This window comes from Notolepis coatsorum (assembly GCF_963971535.1).
Source record: "Notolepis coatsorum genome assembly, chromosome: 12".
Taxonomy (NCBI): domain Eukaryota; kingdom Metazoa; phylum Chordata; class Actinopteri; order Aulopiformes; family Paralepididae; genus Notolepis; species Notolepis coatsorum.
In genome coordinates, this window is record NC_140176.1 from 95,330,434 (window position 1) to 95,354,064 (window position 23,631).

At 45.4% G+C, this 23,631-nt stretch overlaps 1 protein-coding gene and 2 pseudogenes across 3 annotated transcripts; all 3 read left to right on the forward strand.

The window, feature by feature from the left end:
- Window positions 1-13,772: 13,772 nt before the first annotated feature.
- Window positions 13,773-15,152, forward strand: LOC311237977 (sacsin-like; annotated as a pseudogene). The gene is made up of 2 exons: window positions 13,773-14,602; window positions 15,141-15,152. The product of its transcript is annotated as a sacsin-like (transcript).
- Window positions 15,153-16,070: 918 nt separating this feature from the next.
- LOC311237978 (sacsin-like) lies at window positions 16,071-18,099 on the forward strand (annotated as a pseudogene). Its single transcript has 3 exons — window positions 16,071-16,092; window positions 16,812-17,724; window positions 18,065-18,099. The product of its transcript is annotated as a sacsin-like (transcript).
- Window positions 18,100-20,490: 2,391 nt separating this feature from the next.
- On the forward strand, window positions 20,491-22,893 carry LOC311237979 (sacsin-like; the record flags this gene model as incomplete). The annotated part of the gene is made up of 1 exon (XM_084325950.1): window positions 20,491-22,893. One exon carries the CDS (start codon window positions 20,491-20,493, stop codon window positions 22,891-22,893), a length of 2,403 nt encoding a protein of 800 aa, XP_084182076.1.
- Window positions 22,894-23,631: the final 738 nt, after the last annotated feature.

Below are 23,631 nucleotides of genomic sequence, written 5' to 3' on the forward strand. Positions count from 1 at the left end.
CGAGTTATTTGCAACCGATCGATGTCCAGTGTATCAAGATGGAGTCCCGCTAACGATAGCGAGTGCCCAGACAAAATATGGGCGAGCACCACTTCCGGCGCATCACTTCCTGTTTGGGCGATCCGCCGATCGGCCAACAGATGGCGCTCTTGAACCGTTGGAGAGTTGAGAGGGGATCAACAGGAGATCTCAGGTCTCCGGGGGAGAAATATGATTTCGATCACAGATTTTTGAAATATTGATATCAAAGACGTGGTACGGCGTCTTTGGCAGAATGAGCATGGCGGGGAAAGACGCCCTATGGCGTTTTTGGCGATTAAAGGGTTAACAGCGCTATTAAGATTGGAAGAGTAATCCGTTAGATTACTCCTTACTGAAAAAACTAACGCTGTTAGTAACGCCGTTCTTTATAACGCTGTTACTCCCATCACTGCATATGACACACACTCGTACAACAACACACACTCATACAGCAACACATGACACACACTCATACAGCAACACATCACACACACTCATACAGCAACACATGACACACTCATACAGAAACACATGACACACACTCATACAGCAACACATGACACACTCATACAGCAACACACATGACACACTCATACAGCAACACACATTACACACTCATACAGCAACACATGACACACACTTATACAGTAACACATGACACACACTCATACAGAAACACACGACACACTCATAGCAACACACAATGCACTCATAGCAACACAACACACACATACAGCAACACACGACACACACTCATACAGCAACACACCAAAAGCATCCAGCAATTTATAATAATAATAACAATAATAATAATAATAATAATAATAATAATAATAATAATAATAATAATAATAATAATAATAATAATAATAATAATAATAATAATAATAATAATAATAATAATAATAATAATAATAATAATAATAATAATAATAATAATAATAATATATAGCTTTATACAGCCTAAATGAGCAATAAGAATAGATGAAAATCTTTTACAAAAAGGTTGGAATAAATACAGAACAAAATGTTGCTCTTGATTGTTGTCTATTCAGATATTGCCAGAGTTGAATACAGTATGAGTACAAATATGAACAGTTATACAATAAGAAATAAACCATATGCCCCTGAGCACATTGTGCCATTGTCAGCGGCATGTGAACACTGTGAATAGCAATGCAAGAACACAAAACTACAAAATAAAATGGTATAGAATACAACAATAAAGTAAGAATATAGCTGCAAGAAGCAATGAAGGGGCCAAAATACTATATTCCAGTTCCAAACTAGACTACTAACAAAGTTCCTTCTGATGGACAAGCTGTTGATTACTTCACATTCATATTCATTTTATTTAATAGCACCACCATGTGGCCAAATGATTTACATTTTCCACAATTCTTCCATACCATGGAGCAAACTTATGGCAAGTTCGGATCAAATCAAGTGCAAGTACAATGCATTCTTTAAAATTCTATTAGTGTTACAAAGGATCAGATTAAACCGAATATATATATTTATTGATTGATATATATTGCATAGTATTTGTATATCGTTTGATATCCCTTGTATATTCCTTGTACATATACACGGAATATCCCTTTAGCCTAGTGCAGACCATAATATTTCATTCTCCTATTGGACAGCGGTCCACAGGCGCCAGGGCCGTGCCTCCAGAGTCAGGTTCAAAGCCACCGTCAAGACATGTCTGTACATGCCCGGCCTTGCCCAGGAATACGAGACAGAAATGAGGTTGGCACTAGATTGTTCGCCGTGCATATAAATATGGCGCAGGTGAATACAGAAGTAGAGTTACCCAATAAGTTGAAGCCTCACCCACGATACTCCGTGCGGTGAAGTATGGCCTGTTTGGCCCCAAATAGAGCATTGAGACCGCGTGCGAATTAATAACTGAATTGTCAGAGTTTGGCGCTATACCGTCGAGTGCGACATATTTCTATTAAGTCAGTAATAGTCTATTTGTGTATAGTGTATCGTGCGGCTAAAGTTCTACAGTGACCAGCATCACCAACGCTTCCTCGTACCAGCTAGAGTGCTTATCCAGGCTGGGCTGCTTTCATGGCGCTTTCACCCGAGGAGACCTAGACGAGAACCGTGTGGACATGTACACTGGATTAATCTACCCGACGACTACATAGCCCTTTGCGGCTGGATTATATTTGTTTTGGTCCTGTGATTTATGGAGCGGAGAATCGCCGACGCCTACACGTGTGGGATTTACCCTGTGAGGAGCCACGTCGAGTCTGCGCCTCAGAGAGCCTGAGGCCGGCTAGCTTTCTTCACTGTGGAGCTACAGTCCACGGAGAACAGCTGTATTCGTCTGTGGATCAAGAGACTATTGCACCGTCTCCTGTACTTGGAGTCTCCTTAGTCATCGTTGACCAGACTCTCTACTACCGACAGATCCTCTACCCCTGCTGGCTTACAACCGGGGGGACCCTTCCAGTATCTCCTGCTATATATTACTAGTGTACCATAGATATAATTCCCTAAGATTCAGGTTGTATAATTACCTCCTGCGTAACCAGAGAATGGACATTCATTATTGATTTGCCTACGCACATTCCTTTGCCTTATAAGCGCATCCAAAGTAAAATAGAGAAGTATATTATGTACCTTTTGCTGCAATAAATACTTAATTACCACTTTGTGTGGAACCGATTCATTGTGGGAAGTGTTCATCATATTTATATATCATGTACTGTATGGCCAGTAATTAAAGTACATAAAGCGGTAGTGGTTTAATGATACCATACTTATCAATACAGTCAGGGAATTGTACCCCTCAGTTACAATTGGTCCTTCGAGCCGGAGGGTAACTAGTGTAATATTAATATAGTGGTATTAATATTGACATGGCCTATGATGAACACTCCACAAAACGGTTCTCCTAAAGTAGATCGCCCGCAGCGTAGACGGCAGACACCTCAGTACTTAGAGGATTACGTTGCCAATATACTACCTAGCTTTCTACAGACGGTAAACGCGGAAAAAGTAGATAGTAAAATTATGTCCGACCCTATCGACCAGGCTACCCCGCCAATAGAGGCCCTAGTGGGTTCTAACGTAACTGACCAAGCTCACGGTAGGGACCAGGAGGGACCCGACATGACTTTACCCCCCGCCAAGACCGAAGAAGTAGTCCCCGGAGAGCTCCAGGATAAAGACAGCCCTCCAGGGATGGAACTCTACCCGCTACAAGAAGAGGAGAGCACCCCGGAGATGGATCTCCAGGACTCGCCACAGGAGAACAGATCTCCAACGAGTACTGCCAGGAGCGGATCACCTCAACCAGCGTCTTCCCCCAGCGAGGCGGACAAGATGCTGGCACAGGCATTCCTCGCCAGCCTAGCAGCCTCAACAGAGCGCGATCGACTCCAAGCACAGACGCTTAGTGAGCGCGAACATTATTCCATGGAAAGAGAACGCCTTCAAGCGCAGCAACGGAGCGACGAAGATCGTATACGTCTAGAGATTAGACGCCTTCAGACGGAAGAGAATATGGGAAGGGACCGGGCCGAAGCCCAGCGCGCCGCCGCCGAAGCCCAGCGCGCCGCTGCCGGTGCCCAAAGAGAAGCAGAGCGCGACCTCGCTCTCACCAAGCGCGAAGCCGAGCGCGACCGATTACAAGCGCAGATAATGGAGCAGCTGATCACCAGGGCAACACCCCCTCCCTCCGCACGGGGTTCCAGGGCCTCGTCAAGACAAGGGTCAAGGGCACCCTCCCCTACCCGATCAAGCGACCCTGAGCCCGACCACCAGAGAGAGCCTATACCCCCCTCCGAACCCCTTCCCCGACCGGTCCAAGTGAGACCCAGCTACAAGGAAGAAACGGTCTACACCGCGGAGAGGCTAAATAGACGACTACAGGATCTAGAGGACCTGCCAGAGGAAGAAGAAGAGGGAGAGGAGGAGAGTCAAGCCCGACAGCAGCACAGTACTCCACAGGACCAGGAGGTCCAGTACAGCCCAGGCTCTACCCCCGCGGCTCTGCGCTACAGACCCCCGACTCAATTCACGGGTGAGCTTGACGCACGACCAGCCCCGAGGAACAGCACCTGGATACGCGGGCCATGGTACCCAGCAGGTACCAGCCCACCAAGAGGCGTAAGAGGAGACTCGCCTAGGAGGCCTCTCTTCCAACGCTCACCGATGTGCCAGCCATCCATCATACATTGGCACACCGACGTTTCCGGACTTCACCCACGAGAACAGAGCACAGTACACGGAGCTACGAATGTGCTTAGAGACAATGATGTCCGATGTAGCTGATGAACCGTACAAGTATGCTATCCTACTGAAGCACCTCAAGGTGCCCCGAGCGCACAATATAGCGCTGGCCTATGCCACCTCTACTACCCCATACACAGCGGCTCTAGCAGCACTCGACCAAAGATATGGACGCATATGGGACTACGTAATACAAGAGATAAGGCATATTGACCGCCTACCCCCAGCCACAGACAATCGCTCACTAGATGACCTGTCTATCAAGGTACAATCCCTGGTAGGGATGCTGGGGGCGCAAAGAGAAAAGGGTATGCACGAACTGTACGCAAACTCTAATGTCGAGAGGATTTTAGAGAAGCTTCCGCCCGCCCGACAAGAGCGCTTCAGGCGGCAAAGAGACCACCGTGATCCTAACGGTCCCGAGCCATCCCTCCTAGACCTAGCCGACTTCCTGGCGAGAGAAGTCAACAGCCTACGGTTGGATACGTTCATGCGGAGCACACCAAGCTCCAGAGAGGGACCTAGGAGAGCAAACGATGGCCGCAGATTGGTGACCGTCATGCACCAATCAGAATCAGTACCGAGCAGCAAGAACCACAGTACCCCCTCGATGAAAGAGAAGTGGAAGATGGTGTGCCCGTACTGCGAAAAGGAACACTGGTTGTCACAATGTGACACGTTCAAGAAGATGACCGCCGACGAGGTGAGTCAATGGATAAAGTCCAACCGACGCTGTTACCGATGTGCGCGCAGTCACATGGCAGCCGATTGCCGCTTAAAGAAGAGGTGTAATCGGTGTGACGGAGCCCACCTAGATGTCCTACACGACAGTAACAGAAGAAAGCCTGCACCCTCAAGCAGCACAAAGGCAAGTGTTATGTACATTGACCCCGCCAGCAGCGGGGGCGCCCGGGTGCTCTTAAAGGTGGTCCGCGTAACACTGAGTTACCAAGACAAGGTCATGGACACTTACGCCGTCCTTGACGACGGGTCAGAGAAGACCCTTCTCCTCGCGTCCGCTGCGGCCCAGCTGGGGCTGCGGGGGAGCGAAAACCAGATGACGATTCGGACAATAAGAAGAGATCTAAAGACGATAAAGGGCGAGAATGTCTCCTTCACTATCGCAGCAAGCGGGCAGCCAGAGAGACGGTATAGGATTACTAATGCTTTCACCAGCCAAGAAATAGGCCTGTCGCAGTACACCTACCCCATCGCCAAGCTGATGGATAAATATGTGCACCTGCGTCAACTACCTATACCGCTCATAGACGGTGCCACCCCGACCCTGCTGATAGGCTCCGACCATGCAGACCTCATCGTCCCGATAGACCGGGTCCACACAGGGCCCAGAGGCTGTCCTGCAGCAGTCGAGACCCGCCTAGGATGGACATTACAAGGCCCCCTCGCTAAGTCTCTTAACCGAACAGCAGCCACTAACTGCCTCCACTCCAGAGTGACAGAAGAAGACACCACCCTCCTACAGCATGTCGAGAGGCTATGGACACTAGAGACAATGCCCTTTAAGAACGAAAAGAAAGACATTCGTTCCAAGGAAGACATTTACGCTATAGCCCTCCTCGAGCAGGGGACAAAGAGAGTCAAAGTCAACGGAGTGATGAGATACGCAACTCCACTCCTGAGGCGAGAGGGTATGCCTACCTTCCACGCCCCAAAAGAAGCGACGGAGCGGTATCTATTGAACACAGAGCGGCGCCTAGCCAGAGACCCCGCTCAAGAGACGGTGTACCGCGCTGAGATTAACAAGCTAATCACAGCGGGACACATAAAGAAAATTGACATTAAAGAGGCCGATCAGACGACCGAATCATGGTACGTGCCGCACCACAAAGTCCACCACAAGGGCAAGGATCGTATTGTGTTCAACTGCAGCTACCAGATCGGATCACAAAATCTGAATAAAGAGCTCTTGCCCGGCCCAACACTCGGCCCCTCTCTACTAGGCGTGTTACTACGTTTCCGCCAAGACAAGGTGGCCATCAGCGGCGACATCAAAGGGATGTTCCTGCAGGTGAGACTAGTGGAGGAGGACAAGCCCCTGCTGCGATTCCTATGGAGAGAGAGGATCGGGGATGAGCAACCAGCCATCTATCAATGGGAAGTCCTCCCTTTCGGAACCACATGCAGCCCATGCTGTGCTACGTTTGCACTGCAAAAACACGTCGCAGAGGACCCAGCAGCTGATGAAGAGGTCCGACAAAGTGTAGGAAATAGTTTCTACGTGGACAACTGTCTGCAAAGCGTCTCGACGCCAGAAGAAGCCGAGGCCCTTCTACTCAAGCTCCGCGCCTCCCTGATCAAAGGCGGCTTTGATCTCAGGCAGTGGGCCAGCAGCGACCCGCAAGTATTGCGCAGCCTCTCCCCCGAGGACAAGGCAGCAAGCAGCGAGACCTGGATGGCGACCATCCCAGGAGAAGCCCAAGAAATGACATTAGGACTAGTCTGGCGCTTCAAAACAGACTCGCTCCATTATAAACACACACCCCTGACCAAGGAGCAGGGAAGGTCGACTGCACTACCGACCACCAGACGGAGTGTATACAGAACACTCGCCAGACAATATGACCCGTTGGGATGTATTCTACCTTACACCACCAGGGCAAAGATGATTGTAAGAGCGTTATGGGACAAGGACCAGGGCTGGGACGACCCCATACCCGAACACCTTGCATCCACATGGAGAGAGTGGGAGACGGAACTCAGCTCACTCCCAGGTGTCAACATACGCCGCAGCTACTTCCCACCCACAGTGAGGCCGGAGACGTGCCAGATGGACCTGCACGTCTTCAGCGACGCCTCCGAAGTAGCCTACGGTTCGGTGGCTTACTTGCGTGCCCGAGAGGAGGGAGGAGAAATACATACTGCTTTCATCCTGGCTCGCTCAAGAATAGCCCCACGAAAGCAACAATCTATCCTGCGTCTAGAGCTCTGCGCAGCCCTAGCAGGAGCGCAACTCGCCACGTTAATCCAACGTGAACTCACCATTCCGGTGCAAAGAACAATCTTGTGGTCCACGACAGTACTCACATGGATCCGGTCTGATTCGTGCAGATACAAGGTCTTCGTGGGAGTCAGAGTCACAGAGATTCAAGATTTAACAGAAGTAGCAAGCTGGAGGTATGTGGACACAAAACACAACCCAGCTGACGTCATCACCCGGGGAATGTCCCTGGATGACCTCACCCGTCACAACCTATACAGTGACGGGCCAGAGTTCCTCAAGCTCCCGGAAGAAGAGTGGCCTACACCCACCCCACGGGAAGCGAGTAAAGAGGAGGCCGAAAACAAGAAATCTATGTTCTGTGGATTGAACACACTCGTCTCCACAGACCCCGACATAGACGATTGCCTCACCCTAGAGAGTGCGCAGCTAAAGACATTCCTGTGGCACCACCCAGAGGTTCAGCTCACTACTGACATTACAGCAGCTGACTACGAAGAAGCAGAACTTCTTCTACTACAACGAGCCCAGAGAGACTCGTTCCCCGATGAGCTAGACTGTCTACAGGGAGCAAAGCCCGTCCCATCAGACAGCAGACTGCTCCACCTAGCCCCCGAGAGCGACGCCCATGGTCTCATCAGAGTGGGTGGTCGTCTGCGGAGAGCTCCAGACTTACCGGATGACGTCAAGTACCCGATAGTCTTAAACAGCCGACACAAGGTCACAGAGCTGATCATAAAGAAATACGACGAGGATGTGCATCACGCCGGGGCAGAGAGAGTCTTCGCGGAGATCAGACGTCGTTATTGGATACTGCAAGGGAGAGAAGCAGTGCGGCGCTTCCAGCGAACCTGTCTAGACTGTCGTAAGTGGCGAGCGCAGCCCAGTATACCCCGGATGGCTGACCTACCTCCCTGTCGCCTCCGACTCGGCGACAAGCCTTTTCACTCCACCGGTATGGACTGTTTCGGCCCGCTGTATATAAAGAAAGGAAGAGGAACCGAGAAGCGGTGGGGTATTGTATTCAAATGCATGACCACCCGAGCGATGCATAACTCCTTCCAACCATGAGCACAGACTCATTCCTTATGGCCTTCCGAAGATTCACATCGCGGAAAGGCAAACCGTCTATATTATTGTCTGATCACGGGACAAACTTCAAAGGCGGAGAAAGAGAGCTGAGAGAGAGCTTCCAAGCTATGGGCCCAGAACTTAAGACCCACCTCGCTCCATCCCAGATTGACTTCCAGTTTAATCCCCCGAACGCACCTCACTTCGGTGGAACTTGGGAACGAGAAGTACGTTCAATAAAGACAGCCCTGTACGCCGTGCTTGGGGCCCAGACCGTGGCGGAAGAAGTCCTAATAACAGTCCTCACGGAGATCGAGGGAGTATTGAACTCAAAGCCCCTCGGTTACGTCTCAAGTGATGTAGCAGATGTCGACCCAGTCACCCCCAACACACTCTTGATGGGGCGGCTGGACCCCGCGCTACCACAGACAATGTACAGGCCTGAAGAAGCGAACGGCCGAAGAATGTGGAGGTACAGTCAAGTATTGGCTGACAAGTTTTGGAACAGCTTCCTACTCCACTATCTACCGTCTCTACAGACCCGCCAGAAATGGGTGAAAGAGAGAGACAATTTGACAGAAGGAACAGTCGTCATGATTATCGACCAGTCACTACCCCGAGCTATGTGGCCGGCTGGCCGCGTAAGCAAAGTGATCACCGGTGCCGACGGAAAGGTCCGAGCAGCCGAAGTGCTCGTCCAAGGACGGATCTACACCCGACCCGTGGCGAGGCTAATAGAACTGCCAAGGCTCCCCGATACTATCGATGACGACCATGACCCCATGACTTTGTGAACTGCCCGACCCCTCACAACAGACATTGAGTAGTGGACAGTGCGGTTAATCTGTCTCTGCTTAGCTAATTAGGTGGGACTAATTAGGAGGCGGCTGTTACAAAGGATCAGATTAAACCGAATATATATATTTATTGATTGATATATATTGCATAGTATTTGTATATCGTTTGATATCCCTTGTATATTCCTTGTACATATACACGGAATATCCCTTTAGCCTAGTGCAGACCATAATATTTCATTCTCCTATTGGACAGCGGTCCACAGGCGCCAGGGCCGTGCCTCCAGAGTCAGGTTCAAAGCCACCGTCAAGACATGTCTGTACATGCCCGGCCTTGCCCAGGAATACGAGACAGAAATGAGGTTGGCACTAGATTGTTCGCCGTGCATATAAATATGGCGCAGGTGAATACAGAAGTAGAGTTACCCAATAAGTTGAAGCCTCACCCACGATACTCCGTGCGGTGAAGTATGGCCTGTTTGGCCCCAAATAGAGCATTGAGACCGCGTGCGAATTAATAACTGAATTGTCAGAGTTTGGCGCTATACCGTCGAGTGCGACATATTTCTATTAAGTCAGTAATAGTCTATTTGTGTATAGTGTATCGTGCGGCTAAAGTTCTACAGTGACCAGCATCACCAACGCTTCCTCGTACCAGCTAGAGTGCTTATCCAGGCTGGGCTGCTTTCATGGCGCTTTCACCCGAGGAGACCTAGACGAGAACCGTGTGGACATGTACACTGGATTAATCTACCCGACGACTACATAGCCCTTTGCGGCTGGATTATATTTGTTTTGGTCCTGTGATTTATGGAGCGGAAAATCGCCGACGCCTACACGTGTGGGATTTACCCTGTGAGGAGCCACGTCGAGTCTGCGCCTCAGAGAGCCTGAGGCCGGCTAGCTTTCTTCACTGTGGAGCTACAGTCTACGGAGAACAGCTGTATTCGTCTGTGGATCAAGAGACTATTGCACCGTCTCCTGTACTTGGAGTCTCCTTAGTCATCGTTGACCAGACTCTCTACTACCGACAGATCCTCTACCCCTGCTGGCTTACAACCGGGGGGACCCTTCCAGTATCTCCCGCTATATATTACTAGTGTACCATAGATATAATTCCCTAAGATTCAGGTTGTATAATTACCTCCTGCGTAACCAGAGAATGGACATTCATTATTGATTTGCCTACGCACATTCCTTTGCCTTATAAGCGCATCCAAAGTAAAATAGAGAAGTATATTATGTACCTTTTGCTGCAATAAATACTTAATTACCACTTTGTGTGGAACCGATTCATTGTGGGAAGTGTTCATCATATTTATATATCATGTACTGTATGGCCAGTAATTAAAGTACATAAAGCGGTAGTGGTTTAATGATACCATACTTATCAATACAGTCAGGGAATTTTACCCCTCAGTTACAATTAGTGTTTTGAGATTATACAGTTTGGTCTACAAACAGTGGTTCTAAATGTCGAGAAATTCTGGCTTAAAATAGCAACCACATTGTTTAACATATTCATTTCATATTGATTACATATAGGTAGGACATTACTAAGCGAGGACACATCATTAATTTCATTATGATTTAACAGTTAGCATTCTTATTCGTTTTTTGAGAATAGCGCAACATTATTGAACATTATTTCCTGTCATGGGGGAAATACATGGGATTTCTCAGCATATGTGTACAGAGTATGTACAGTTTTAAGTTCACTCATTCTTCACTAGAAGTTAGCATAATGAAATAATGCATAATGACTATTCTGATCTCACCTCTGTTATATATCCACACCTGCAGACAGTAAGTCATATCTAACAACAACAAAATTTGTTTTATATTTAATATCTTCTCGGATGGGTCTTCCTGGGACAAAATCCTATGAAATGGGGGTCCAAGGCCTATTCAATTTGGAGGTCCTTGACATGAAACGTTTGAGAACCACTGGTCTAATCTACTAGTTGGTCTATAGGTAAATTATGTACAGATAACAAACAGATAATATATTATGCATATTATATGTGAAATATATATGCCTCAAGCAGAACTCTGTTTACTCTGTTTGCAAAGAGTGGATTCAATCATCGCCAAGTACAATTATTATCCAGTCAGTTATTTTTATTTACTTATATTTTTATAAATCGTAACATATTTGAGTAATATTTTCAGCTTTAGTAACCTTCATAATAATGTTTTTTCAAGTTACTCCTGCTCTATGAAACCTTTTCACAAAATAAATCTGTCCTTTTGCAATCTAAATCATAGAGTTGGGCCAAGTTGCCTGAACAAGAAAAAAGCCTTCCAACAACTACTGTATGAAACACATGAAATTGCAAATGCAAGCTCTTCTGGGTACGACCAGTGCTGCGAAATCCGTAAAAGGCTACAGTCTTCTTTCTAGAGCATGAAGTGTGAACGACACAAATGTAAAACAGCCCAAAGTTACCTTGCTTGAAGATTTGTTAAAGATTTTCTTTGTTGCCGTTTTCTCCTGTTTAAACATGGTGCAGTTAGTTCTCATGGCCACAGGCTGCCACTTTTCCATAGTGCAACTTTAAGAATAACCCATGTTTTCTTCCTGCAGAGTCCTGCTGCCAGGTTGCAAAAACCTCTTCATTCCCGACAACTTGAGTACACCCTGCCTCACACATCTGAAAGAACTAGCCACAACGGGTACATATTTTGTATAATAGAAGAATTCCATTCAAATGATTTAATATCAACAACCTTGCTTTTTTTAAAGTAATATTTTATCTTTTTTTTCAGATTTATTCAAGATATTCAACATAGATTCAAACCGTGTGGCTGAATATGCAAAGAGGTACCTACCAAAGGGCTGGGAAGAGACAAATACGAGGCATGTTACCTGGGAGGTCGGCAGTAGCCAGCACCCACCCTTAAAGTGGCTCCAAGAGTTCTGGAAGTTTCTCAACAATCACTTCAAAGAGTTAAGTGGTTTCACTGGCATGCCAATAATACCCATCGAGCCCCTTCAGGAAGTCAATCATCCTGTATTACTAGCAAGACTACAACAGAACACCACACTTATTCTTCAAAAAAGCAAACAAACTACCTTGCCAGACCAGATTTCTGAAGTGGTGAAAAAAGTTGGCGGCACAGTTGTGAAAGGAGATGAGTGCCTAAAACACCAAGACCTGGAATCTTATGTGCTGCCGCCATCCCCAAGGAGTGTAATGCAGCTGTTGGTGAACTTAGATTCACAGCATGTCATCAGTGACATCAAGACAACTGCCTCTCACACACAAAAGGAAGACCTTAAGGACTACCTCTCCAGTCTGGGTTCTCTTTCAAACCGTGAGAAAGACGTCCTCTCCAAGTTGCCTCTGTTCCTCTCCATGAATGGATCCTGTGTTCCTGCTCATTCCAAACAGGCTGTACTTTTATGTTCAGGTCCAGCAATACCAGCAGAACTCCCCATGCCTGATTCACTTATACAGTGTGCTACTGAGGCTGACCGAAGACTACTACAGCTGCTCAACATCGATCTCTTGGATACTGTCCATGTAGCCAGTCTCCTGATTGATGGGCTTGAAAGAGGGGATTTTGAAAGAAATGACAAAGAGAAAATCATGATTTGGATTTTAAAACAAGGCAAAATCCTTTTCTCTCAGAATACGACTTTGAAAAGAAGATGCAAGGATTTGAGCTTCATTGAATTGAATGGAGAACTGAAAAAGGCTTCAACCTTTTTTGATCCAAGAAATGAAACATTCAGAGTCCTCTTTGAAGAATTCTTCCCTCCACCTGTGTACAGACAGACACCGCAGATGCTGGAGAGCTTAACAGATCTTGGTTTGCTGACTAAAGAGATGGATGTCACCCCAAGCCACATATTGCATGCCGCCACACAGATCAAGAACCTGCATGTTCACTCACAACAGGAGGCTGTAAAAAGATTTGAGGTGCTTTTAAGACTGTTGGATGCCACTGATTTGCTGACCAGATTCTCTGAACAGCAGCTTGAACATCTCCGTGTCTTGCAGTGGATCCCATGTGTTGAACCTGACGATAAGAGAAAACAAAGCCACGAAGAATCTCAGAGAAGATCTTTCTTCTGTCCAAATGAAATAAGGCATGCAATGTACAAGGACACTGTCGGGCATGTCATGCCTCTGACAGGGGAGCTTAGTGAGAGAGTTAGCAGCAAACTGGGACTCCGACGCTTGCCCTCTCCTGCAAAGGTGGTAGACAACTTGTCAGTGTTGAAATCAATGGCACAGACGATGCACGATCCAGACACTGATGTGGATTTCAAAAGGAAGTTGCATAGCATTTACCAATGCATGCAAGATCATATTCCTGACTTCTCAAAAGTGATGAAGAAAGACACGTGTTGGCTGTGGACCCACAACCAGTTTGTCTCTCCTCAAGAGTTGGTCCTAGACTACCCACTTAATCTAGAGCTGACCTCTTATATCAGGAAGGTTCCAGAGGAATTCCTCCCATATAAGAAGTTGCTTGTTGAGTTTGGATTGAGGCTACAGCTTTCAGAGGAAGAAGTAGTGGGCATCCTTCATGATATAAAACAAAACATTGAAAAAAAGCAACCTCCATTTGGAAATACCTCTGAGCTGAAAGTGTCAATAGCCATTCTTAATTGGTTGTGGAGAGAGAAGAAGACAGTTGGAGATGATATCCTGGTACCAGTCATGGCAGAGAGTGAACACTTTAACCTCAAACCACGATCAACAACAGTCTTCTGTGACATGAGCAGGGATGGTTTGGAGGATCTTAAATATGACCAGGAAGAATTCCACATTATCCACGAGGAGATTCCAAGAGCAGCTGCTGAGTGGCTAAACATCCCACTGCTCAGCACTCGCATTCTCAGTCAGAGTTAGTTGGAATAGAACAATGTGGACAGTCTGAACCGATAACAATGAGGATTAAGAACATTCTTAAAGAATATGATGAAGAAAATGACATCTTCAAAGAGCTCCTTCAAAATGCGGAGGATGCAGGTGCAAAGACCTGTAGGTTCATGGTGGATTTGAGAATACACAAAGACCCTCCTGAAAGTCTTATTGACCCTGGCATGGCTCTGTGCCAGGGACCTTGTCTTTGGGCATTCAATGATGAGCTCTTCTCAGAAGACGATTGGGGAAACATTGTCAGAGTTGGGTCTGCCTCAAAAGAAAACATGGTGGAGAAAATTGGAAAGTTTGGACTTGGATTCAACACTGTGTATCACATAACTGATGTTCCCTCCATCCTTAGTGGAGACAAACTTCTCATACTGGATCCAAATGTAACCCACCTGACGAAGCGCATCAAGGGCAAAACAAACCCTGGAATCAAGCTGGACCTCTCTCGACAGCGACTCTTGCATAGATTTCCTGGTCAGTTCAAACCATATGAGCGCATTTTTGATTGCAATTTCACCAGAGAATGTGCCCCTAAACCCTACTACCCAGGCACTCTGATCAAGCTACCTTTCCGAACACGAGAAGAAGCTCTTGTGTCAGAAATCAGCACAAATGTGTTTGACAGAAAAAAGATTGATATTTTCCAACAGCAGTTTACCAGAAACTCACAAACTCACCTCCTCTTTCTGAAGAACGTCAACACACTATCTCTGCAAAACATCACAGGTGATGCCTCAACGCCTCCAAGAGATGACCAAATCGGAACACTCTTCACAGTCTCAAAGATAACAGAGAGTTCAATGAAGGTTCCAGATGACAGCCATTTGTTAAGGCAAAGTAAATCAGATCAAACGATGAAGCTTGGTGAAAAATGCAAAGAGGTCATTGACTGCAATACAGTCAGCATTGCTAAAATCACCCAACAATGCAGTTCAGATGTGCATGTTCAGTATTGGCTTCTCCACAATTGCTTTGGGACACAGCAATCCTTAAAAATGTCCCTGGAAGAAAATAAGCAAGCCATATTCTCACTACCTATTGGAGGAATTGCTGTCCCTTTGCACGCCAATCCAGAAACCAAAATATGGGCCCCATCACAAACAGAACTTGTTGGACAGGCTTTTTGTTTCCTCCCCCTTTCCATTCACACAGGTCTCCCAGTGAATGTGAATGGAGCATTTGCTGTGACCTCCAATCGAAAAGGTATCTGGGAGACTGGAGTTAGACACGAGTGGAACAAAGCCCTTCTTCAAGATCCTGCAATGACCGCATACATCACTGTACTCTCGGTGTTGAAGGATATGTTTGAAAACAAGATCCTGGAAAATTACTGTTACCACACCTTTTGGCCTTATCGGGAGGAAGTGTGTGATACTTTCAAACCATTGGTGGATGCTTTTTACTCTGCTATTGCTCAGCATTCTAATGGGCCAGTCGAGCTCTTCAGTGATGGGAGTAATTGGTGCTCCTTGGACAATGCTCGATTTTTGCACCAAAGCATTGAAGATGACAAAAATGTTGGTACGCTTGCAATGAAAGTGTGTCACAGGCATGCAAAGGCACCCAACCATGTCATTCCTCTTCCTTTGTGGGTGAGAAATAGCTTCAAACAGGCTGGCTTGGAGACAGTTCTACATAGCAGAACATGGGACTGGGAAACATTTGACCAGGAGGTGGTATTTAGCAACCTGACCACCATGGACCCTGAGAGTAGAGATGCTCTTGTGCTGCATGCCATTGATCTTAATATGAGTGCAGTTGACAGTCTGCTGACATGCAATCCATGCATCCCTACGCAGAGTGGACAGCTCCAGTATATCAACAAACTTGTGCATCCAAATGGAAAAGTGGCCTGCTTATTCAAACCAAAAGAGGGCCGCTTGCTTGGGGGGACCAAAAATGACTTTTGTTCCCCCAAAAGGATTCAACGTCTGTTGGAACTGGGGATGCTGAGTGACTCCCATTTCCCTTTGGAAGACATTTCAGAGAGAACTGGCAGAATTGCTGGTGTTTGGGCCAAAGACAAAGAGAAGGCATATGGACATCTGAGGTGCACTCTTGAACTCATGAGGAGTTCCCTACATGAGGAAGATGACTCTCCCTGGTGGGAAGTACTAAGGGAGACTGTATTCATTCCAGCATTCTCTCCAGCTCAACAGAATGATGGAATGATAACACTTTGGAAGCCCACTGAGGTTTATAGTGATGCATGCCGCCTTCTTGTCAACATGACACAGCCTGTGGTTGATCATTCCAACCTGAAAATACACAGTGCTGATCCAATTCTCCAGATTCTGGGCATTCGTGAAAGTCCACCACTCGAGACAGTTCTTCAACAACTGCAAGAGGCTTCTAGGCAGTCTCAGCCATGCATCAACAAAACCATGCTCTACAAAATAGTCCACGAATGCTATAGGTATCTGAACCAATGGCTCCAAATTTCTGAAGATTCTGAGTTAATTTCAAACAGGGCACATTCATTCCCATTCATTCTTGTTGGCGACAAGTTTGAGGATGTCAAGTCTGTGGCAGAAAATGAGGAGTTTGAAGCTAAGCCATATCTCCATGTGCTTCCACCTGTCTTTTCGGGTTTCAAGGAGCTCTGGAAGTGTGCAGGTGTCGAAAAGAACTTCACATCCAACCAGCTTTTAACTGTGCTCAAGGAATTGCATGCACTCCACGGACACAACCCTCTTCCAAAGTCTGATCTCAAGGTTTGTCTCACAATATTAAACAACATCAACAAATGGCCAATCGAGGCCAGAGAAGATGAAAAGCTAAGTGACTGTCTCATACCCAGTGAACATGGTGTTCTACAACCAGCAAGCAAACTTCATTACAACGACAGCCCCTGGATGCCAATCCCTTCAGGGATCACATTATGTCATGAGGATATTGCACGTAAAATGGCTAGACATTTTGGAATTGAGACAACCAGACATCAATCTCTGGAGGAATATTCTGTGGAGAACAGCTCTCCATTCGCCTTTCAGTTTGAGCAACATGAGGAACTGACTGTCCGAATTAAAAACATCATTGCCGCTTATCCATCAAAGAAGGATATTCTGAAAGAGCTCATCCAAAATGCTGACGATGCAGAGGCCACAGAAATTCATTTTGTTTGGGACAAAAGATACCATGGTAAAGAAAAGACCTTTGGGAAGAGATGGAACCAACTGCAGGGTCCCGCACTATGTGTGTACAACAACAAGGTGTTTTCTGATGCAGATCTGAAAGGCATTCAGCAGCTGGGAGAAGGTGGAAAGCACACCGCTCCAGGGAAAACAGGGAAATATGGACTTGGATTCAACTCTGTTTACCATCTGACTGATTGCCCTTCAATCTTGACAGGAGATGAATTACTCTGCATTTCGGATCCCAATCGGAAATACATTGGGAAAACCACCTGCTGGTTGTGGTTATAATCTCGCTAAGGATTTCAAGGACATGTACATGGATATGTACAAGTCATTTCTTCCAGATAGATTTGCACTTGAAAAAGGCACCATGTTCAGACTGCCTCTAAGGATCGGTGCGTTGGCAAACAGCTCAGAAATATCAAACCAGGGAGTCACTGACCGTGACATGGAAGAGTTGTCCTCTGCCCTTTCTGAAGACCCTGAAGGATTGATTCTATTCCTGAAAAACATCCACAAGATACAATTTCATGAAATCAATGCACACGATGAACTCAAAACCACCTTCATGGTTGAAAAAAGTCTCTCGGAAAAGAGCAGTGAAGAGAGAGATTATTTTCAAAGGCATCTACAAAATGCACTTCAGTCGGACGAACCAATAACACCCCTAAAGGCCATTTATGATATCAAGATTTCAACCTCTGATAAAAGACAAAGCAATTGGACTATTGCAGAGCAGTTTGGTTCATTCAAAAACAGTACTGGCACAGAAAGCTACCAGTCGGACAAGGTACCCCAAGCAGCACTGGCTGCATGCATGAGCTGTGAGCCGAGCAGACAGAACGCTTTCATTGGAAGAGCCTTTTACTCTCTACCGCTGCCAGTAGAAACTGGACTTCCAGTCCATGTTAATGGGAATTTTGAGGTTGATTCCTCCAGGAGAGGCCTTTGGAAAGAAGATGGACAAAGTCTGAAGGCTAATTGGAATGAGTCTTTGAAACAGAACATCATCGCTCCGCTGTACACAGACTTCCTTCAACACATCCGCTGCAACATTGCAAAAATGAAAGTCCTTTCTGTACATGTTGATAACTCAAGTTTTGACAACAGATATTTGTGTTTTTTCCCCATCGTCTCAAAAGAGGTTTCTCAAGAATGGCATGAAATGGTACATAATGTGTACAGATCAATCGACGAAAGAGCACTTGATGTTATTCCAGTGTGGAGGAGCTCAACAAAACAGATTTCACATGAGGTATTTAAGGAGTTTCCTTTTGACTGGTGTAATGTCCAAAAAACAGACCTGACCAACACACCTTACTTGACAGACAGACTGAGTGAAGACGTCAATGCCATTTTGAAGGATCTTGGAATGAGGTTGGTTCCCTCTTACACAAAGATGGCACAGATATGGACCAGTTTCAAAACTGCTGGAGTGGAAGTGAAATCTGTCAGTCCTTCAACTGTGGGTAATTTCCTGAGAGAAAAACCACTCAATGACTCTACCAAAACTGAGTTGGGTTTACCCCTACCTATCAACCAAACTCTGATTAAAGATAGCACCAGATGCCGCCAGCTCTTGAATTATTGCCTGACCAATACCAATGGAAAGAAGATTTCAAAGGAAAAGTCTTGTTCAGTCAATGGGCTTCCACTCCTCCTCACAAAAGATCAAGTTCTGAGAGTGTTCAACACAAACTCTCCCAAGCTGATATCAAGATATGAGCATCTGTTCTTTGAGCATCAGGAGGATTTTGCAGATTACTTGACCAACTCAGAGCATGTGGACATTCTACAAGACGGCAAGTTTCTCAACAAACTGACAATTCCCACTGCAGAAAAGCATCTGAAACGTCTACTTCAGCATCTTCTCCAAGACTGTGAAGTTGATCCACAAGACTGGTGTCTTCAGGTTCCAAATGAGACTATACAAAAGTGGCTTAAAGAACTTTGGAAATTCTTCATAAGTCAAGTCCAACCAGCAGCTTCAGTGGATGGGGACAGTGGGCCCACTATGTCAATAAGTGCCATTAAGGACCTCTTCTCTGACTGTTGTATATTACCTGTGGTGTGTCCAAGGTTAAAGAACAAATGCTTTCTCCAAACAATGGAGCACATGCCAAGCGTGATTAATCTCGGCTCCAAAGAAGAAGAGACAGAAATCCTCTTCAAACTTGGCTTCATGAAGCTTGACATTTCATTCTTCACCAAGATGGAACCACAGGAACGTTCACTTTTACATCCCAACCTTCTGGATATAAATGATAGAAGCACTGTGTTGGCCGAACTCTGCAAACTGAATCATTCAGAGTTCTGTCAACTTTCCAGGGACGATTTGAAAGTACTTCAATACTTTCTACAGTCTGGAATGTCCACATCCAAAGATAAACAAGAGTATCAGAGAAAACTCAAGTCTTTGCCATTGTTTGAAACAGTACAGGGTGAGCATGTGGCGATTTTTTTTCATCAATATGTATTCATTCTCAACACAAACACAATGGCAGTTTTTCCAGATTTGTTCACGCTGCATGACAACAGCGTTTTTCTCAAACACAGTCTTGAGAACAAGTGGCTGTCAGACCACATGAACATTAAAATTCCTAACGGATGTGGACTACTTTGTAAAGTTCATTCTGCCCATCCTATGCAAACTCACTGAAGAACAGATTCTTCACTCTATCAAATTGTTGTTGTCACTAAAGTCCCATTGTGATTACAATAAGTATCATAAACAAATCATCATGGAAATGAAGCCTGTGAAATTGATTCGCAGTGCCCATGGGAACTTAGAGCAGGCATCATTCTACTTTGATGACGGTGTAGAGTTGTACAAGGCAATGGTGCCTCAAGAGAAATTTGTGCCCAAGACCTTTTGGGACGAGTTTTGTGACGGTAATGGCACAGACATGAAAACACAAGCAAAATAATTGCTTGTAGAACTTGGAATGAAGCATGTTGTGTCAACAGATGAGATAATTGATTTTGCATTCCAAATAGAAAGAGAAGCAAAAGGAGATTTAAAAAAGGAGTTAAAAAATAAATCATCAAAACTGTGGGAAACTACCTTGACCCTGGAAGGTGACGAAAAAAGGAACTTGTTGAAACGCATGTGTGACATCAAATTCTTATTCCCGATGGAAATTAGAAAAGAATTATGCGACTATCATCAGCCATTTGCTACCGAGAGGACAACTGTGGCAATAAAGGGATCTTTGATTCATAAGGATCCGAAGCATCAAGACTTGGTCTGGACTTCAATTCCAATAATAGCTTTACCAAGAGCTGCCACACGAGACAATGATATGGACATGATGGTAAATGCAGGAGCTCTTGCAGAACCGCCCGAAGAGTGTGTGATTAGAAACATGAGCAACATCTGTCCGCTGCCTTGTCAAACTCGTGGCTTAAACAAAACCCGCGCTGATGTGCTGCGGAGTTCATATGCCTTCCTACAAACACTGGACTTTGAGGGCCATCTGTTGACCGACCTCCCCGCTGTGTTAGTTGAAAACGACACAAAGCTGGTGAAGGCTGCAGAGACTGTTTTAGGACTCCCCTTTGATGACCTGGAGCTTAGGCCTTATTTGTACAAAATTCCTACAAAAGATGTCATGTATGCAGAGTTCTTCAAGAAGATTGGTGTCGGACAGGAGCCTACTGTACAGCAGTATTGTAATGTTCTTGCAGCAATTTATGTGGATTCAGTAGACAAGCGGACACTAAACGCAAATCAACAGAAAACTGTCAAGCGTGCTGTAGAGCAGTTGTTCGTCCTCATCAGAGCTCACACAGGAAAGACATTAACAATTGAACTTGCAACGACTTTGCATCTTCCTTCAGTAGATGGTATGCTATACCCCTCAAACACACTGTATTTCAATGACACAGTGTTCCAGACAAGCAGACTAGAAAGGGCATTGGAGAACAAACTGCAGCTTCTTCAGAAACTTGGCATTTGTTATCTGAGCAATGATATCTATGAGCACCACAGACTGCTGAAGTTGCTGCCTCAGCATGTTCAACCCAAAATGCTCTCTCTGTGTACTGTTGAGAATGTGGTGGAATCACGCATGCAGCTTTGTGAATATGGAAGGGACTGCAAGTTCAGTGGATGGTTTGACAAACACCTCACATCAATACCCTTCAGACATGGACTTATTTGTCTAATCAGAGAGCAGTCTGCGGGCGAAATAAACCAAGAAGACGCATATGACATGTGTCAGAGAACATTTCGCAGTATTGAGATAACCTGCTGCAAGAGCCTTGAAACAGAACTTTGGCTTGATGAGAGGCCACTTAATGACACTGGTGTCGAAACGGATGTCTATGTAAAAAAGGAACAACAAGGTTGTACTTTCTATCTGAAACACCATGACGACATGGCTCCCAAAGTGATAAGTGAGGTCAACCTGACTCTGACTAAAGAGATAAATGCCCTTTTAGATAACAAACTTGGCTCAATTCTCCTACCAGTCCTCGGACATCTTCTTATGTGTGACAGTCTAGAGGATGTTGAGAAAACACTGTCCAAGAATGGAATTCATGACTGTGCTGCAAAAGAGGACTTCCTTCGCCATTCACCAGCGCCTGGAACAGCCATCCCAGAGGAATGGCACGATTCACTAGATATGAATTTCCTCAACAACTTCGAGGAAGGAGAATATGTTGGCTATGCAAATGCACCTGACGCAGGGTATATTTATGCAGTCGTTATAGAACATCTGCCTGGAACTTCTGGACCATATTCGGGCAGATACAAAATACAGATTGGGCAAGATGAGGTCATCGAAGTCAGTTCTCTTGATATTTATCAGTTTAAACAAGATACAAAGCTGAAGCAGGGAAGGAGGCGTCCTATGTCTGTAGAAGACTCCACAGAACTGGAGGCACAAGCACGTTCTGCGCCACATACACCACAAACATCTGCAAGGTCTTCACCAGAGTCTCTGGAGGAAGCCAAAAAAGAAATTGACAAATGTTTGGCAGCCATCTGGACTCTTCCTGAGGAGGAGAGACTAAAGGCCATCAAACGACTGTACCTTAGATGGCATCCTGACAAAAATCTAGACTGCGAACAACTTGCCACTGAGGCATTCAAGTACTTGCAGAACAGGATTTATGATCATACGCAAGGCAAAACTACACCTTCAGGCAAAACTACACCTTCTTCATCCCAAGGGTGGAACACAAATTCCAGAGGTTTCTATGAAGGGTGGAACACACATTCCAGAGGCTTCTATGAAAGGTGGGATCAGGAGGCCAAACGTCACAGATGTGGTAGAGAGAGATTCTATAGTAGTAGCCACCATTCGCATGGGTATAATTTTTGGAGACATTATGGAAATGTCCCACAGCCAGACAGAGAGGAGGCCCAGCGCTGGTGCAGACAGGCCCGCTGTGATCTCACCGCAGCTTACAAAGACACTGGAGGTGGAAGCACAGAGTGGTGTCTGTTCAAGGTCCATCAAGTTGTGGAAAAGGCTCTCATGGCTGCAGAGTTCAAAAGACATGGAAAACAACAACCCAATGACTGCTCTATCTCACTCCTCGCTGCCAGAGTTTCCGGCTACAACTCTCAGTTAAACACTTTGCCCCAAATAGTGGACCAACTGGTGCTGCTAGGAGTGGATGCTAAAAAGACTCAATACCCCAACTGTCACCCATTCCCCCACATTCCCAATGGACAGTTCAAATCGGACAACGAAGAACAAGCACTGCAACTGGCATCAGAGCTTCTCACAAGAGTAGAGGTGTATGTTAAAAAATAAATTGCTGATGAGAGCTGAACAAAAAAGGACCAACCACAAATATACTGAATGTTTTTCTTCTTCCATGTAAACATTTATCAACCACTGCTTATACGGTTTGTGATTTCTTAATAGTTTTTTCTTTTATTATTATTATTTTTTTTACAAATGGTGTCTTCAACCAGATAGTATCAATGAAAATACATGAGTCTTAAGAATTCAATTCCAGGTTAATTGATTGATTTGGAGAGTTGTCTTTATTAAAATATTTGATTTACTCAAGTTGACGTGTTGATTTTAAATGGTATTTTCTGCTCTACAGATCTACTTTACTATAAAACCATATTGTTGTTGGAAACGATATCAATACAAATTAAGCTCAGAGGGGGACGAAATACAATCAAAGATAATTTTCCTGATGACAATTTTGTGCCTGATCACAAGGTCTTTGATCATTCTCAAGTATTTTAACAGCTATTTCACCTCGAGGATAAAGAGACAATATTGCCATATTTACACATTCTCACACCATAGCATAACCTTTGGCATCAAGGATTCCAATGCAGACCAAACATTTCAAGATAAAAGCACCATATTTTTATTCATTAAGAAATCATGTTATGAAAATAATGACAACCAACCATTATCAGACAAATGTATCTTTCCATATGTTACACAAGAGTATGCTCTGGATTTGAGATCTCAAACAGCCACCAGGACAGAACAGTCTTGTGTTGAGCGTGTGCTTTTGTTTCATCC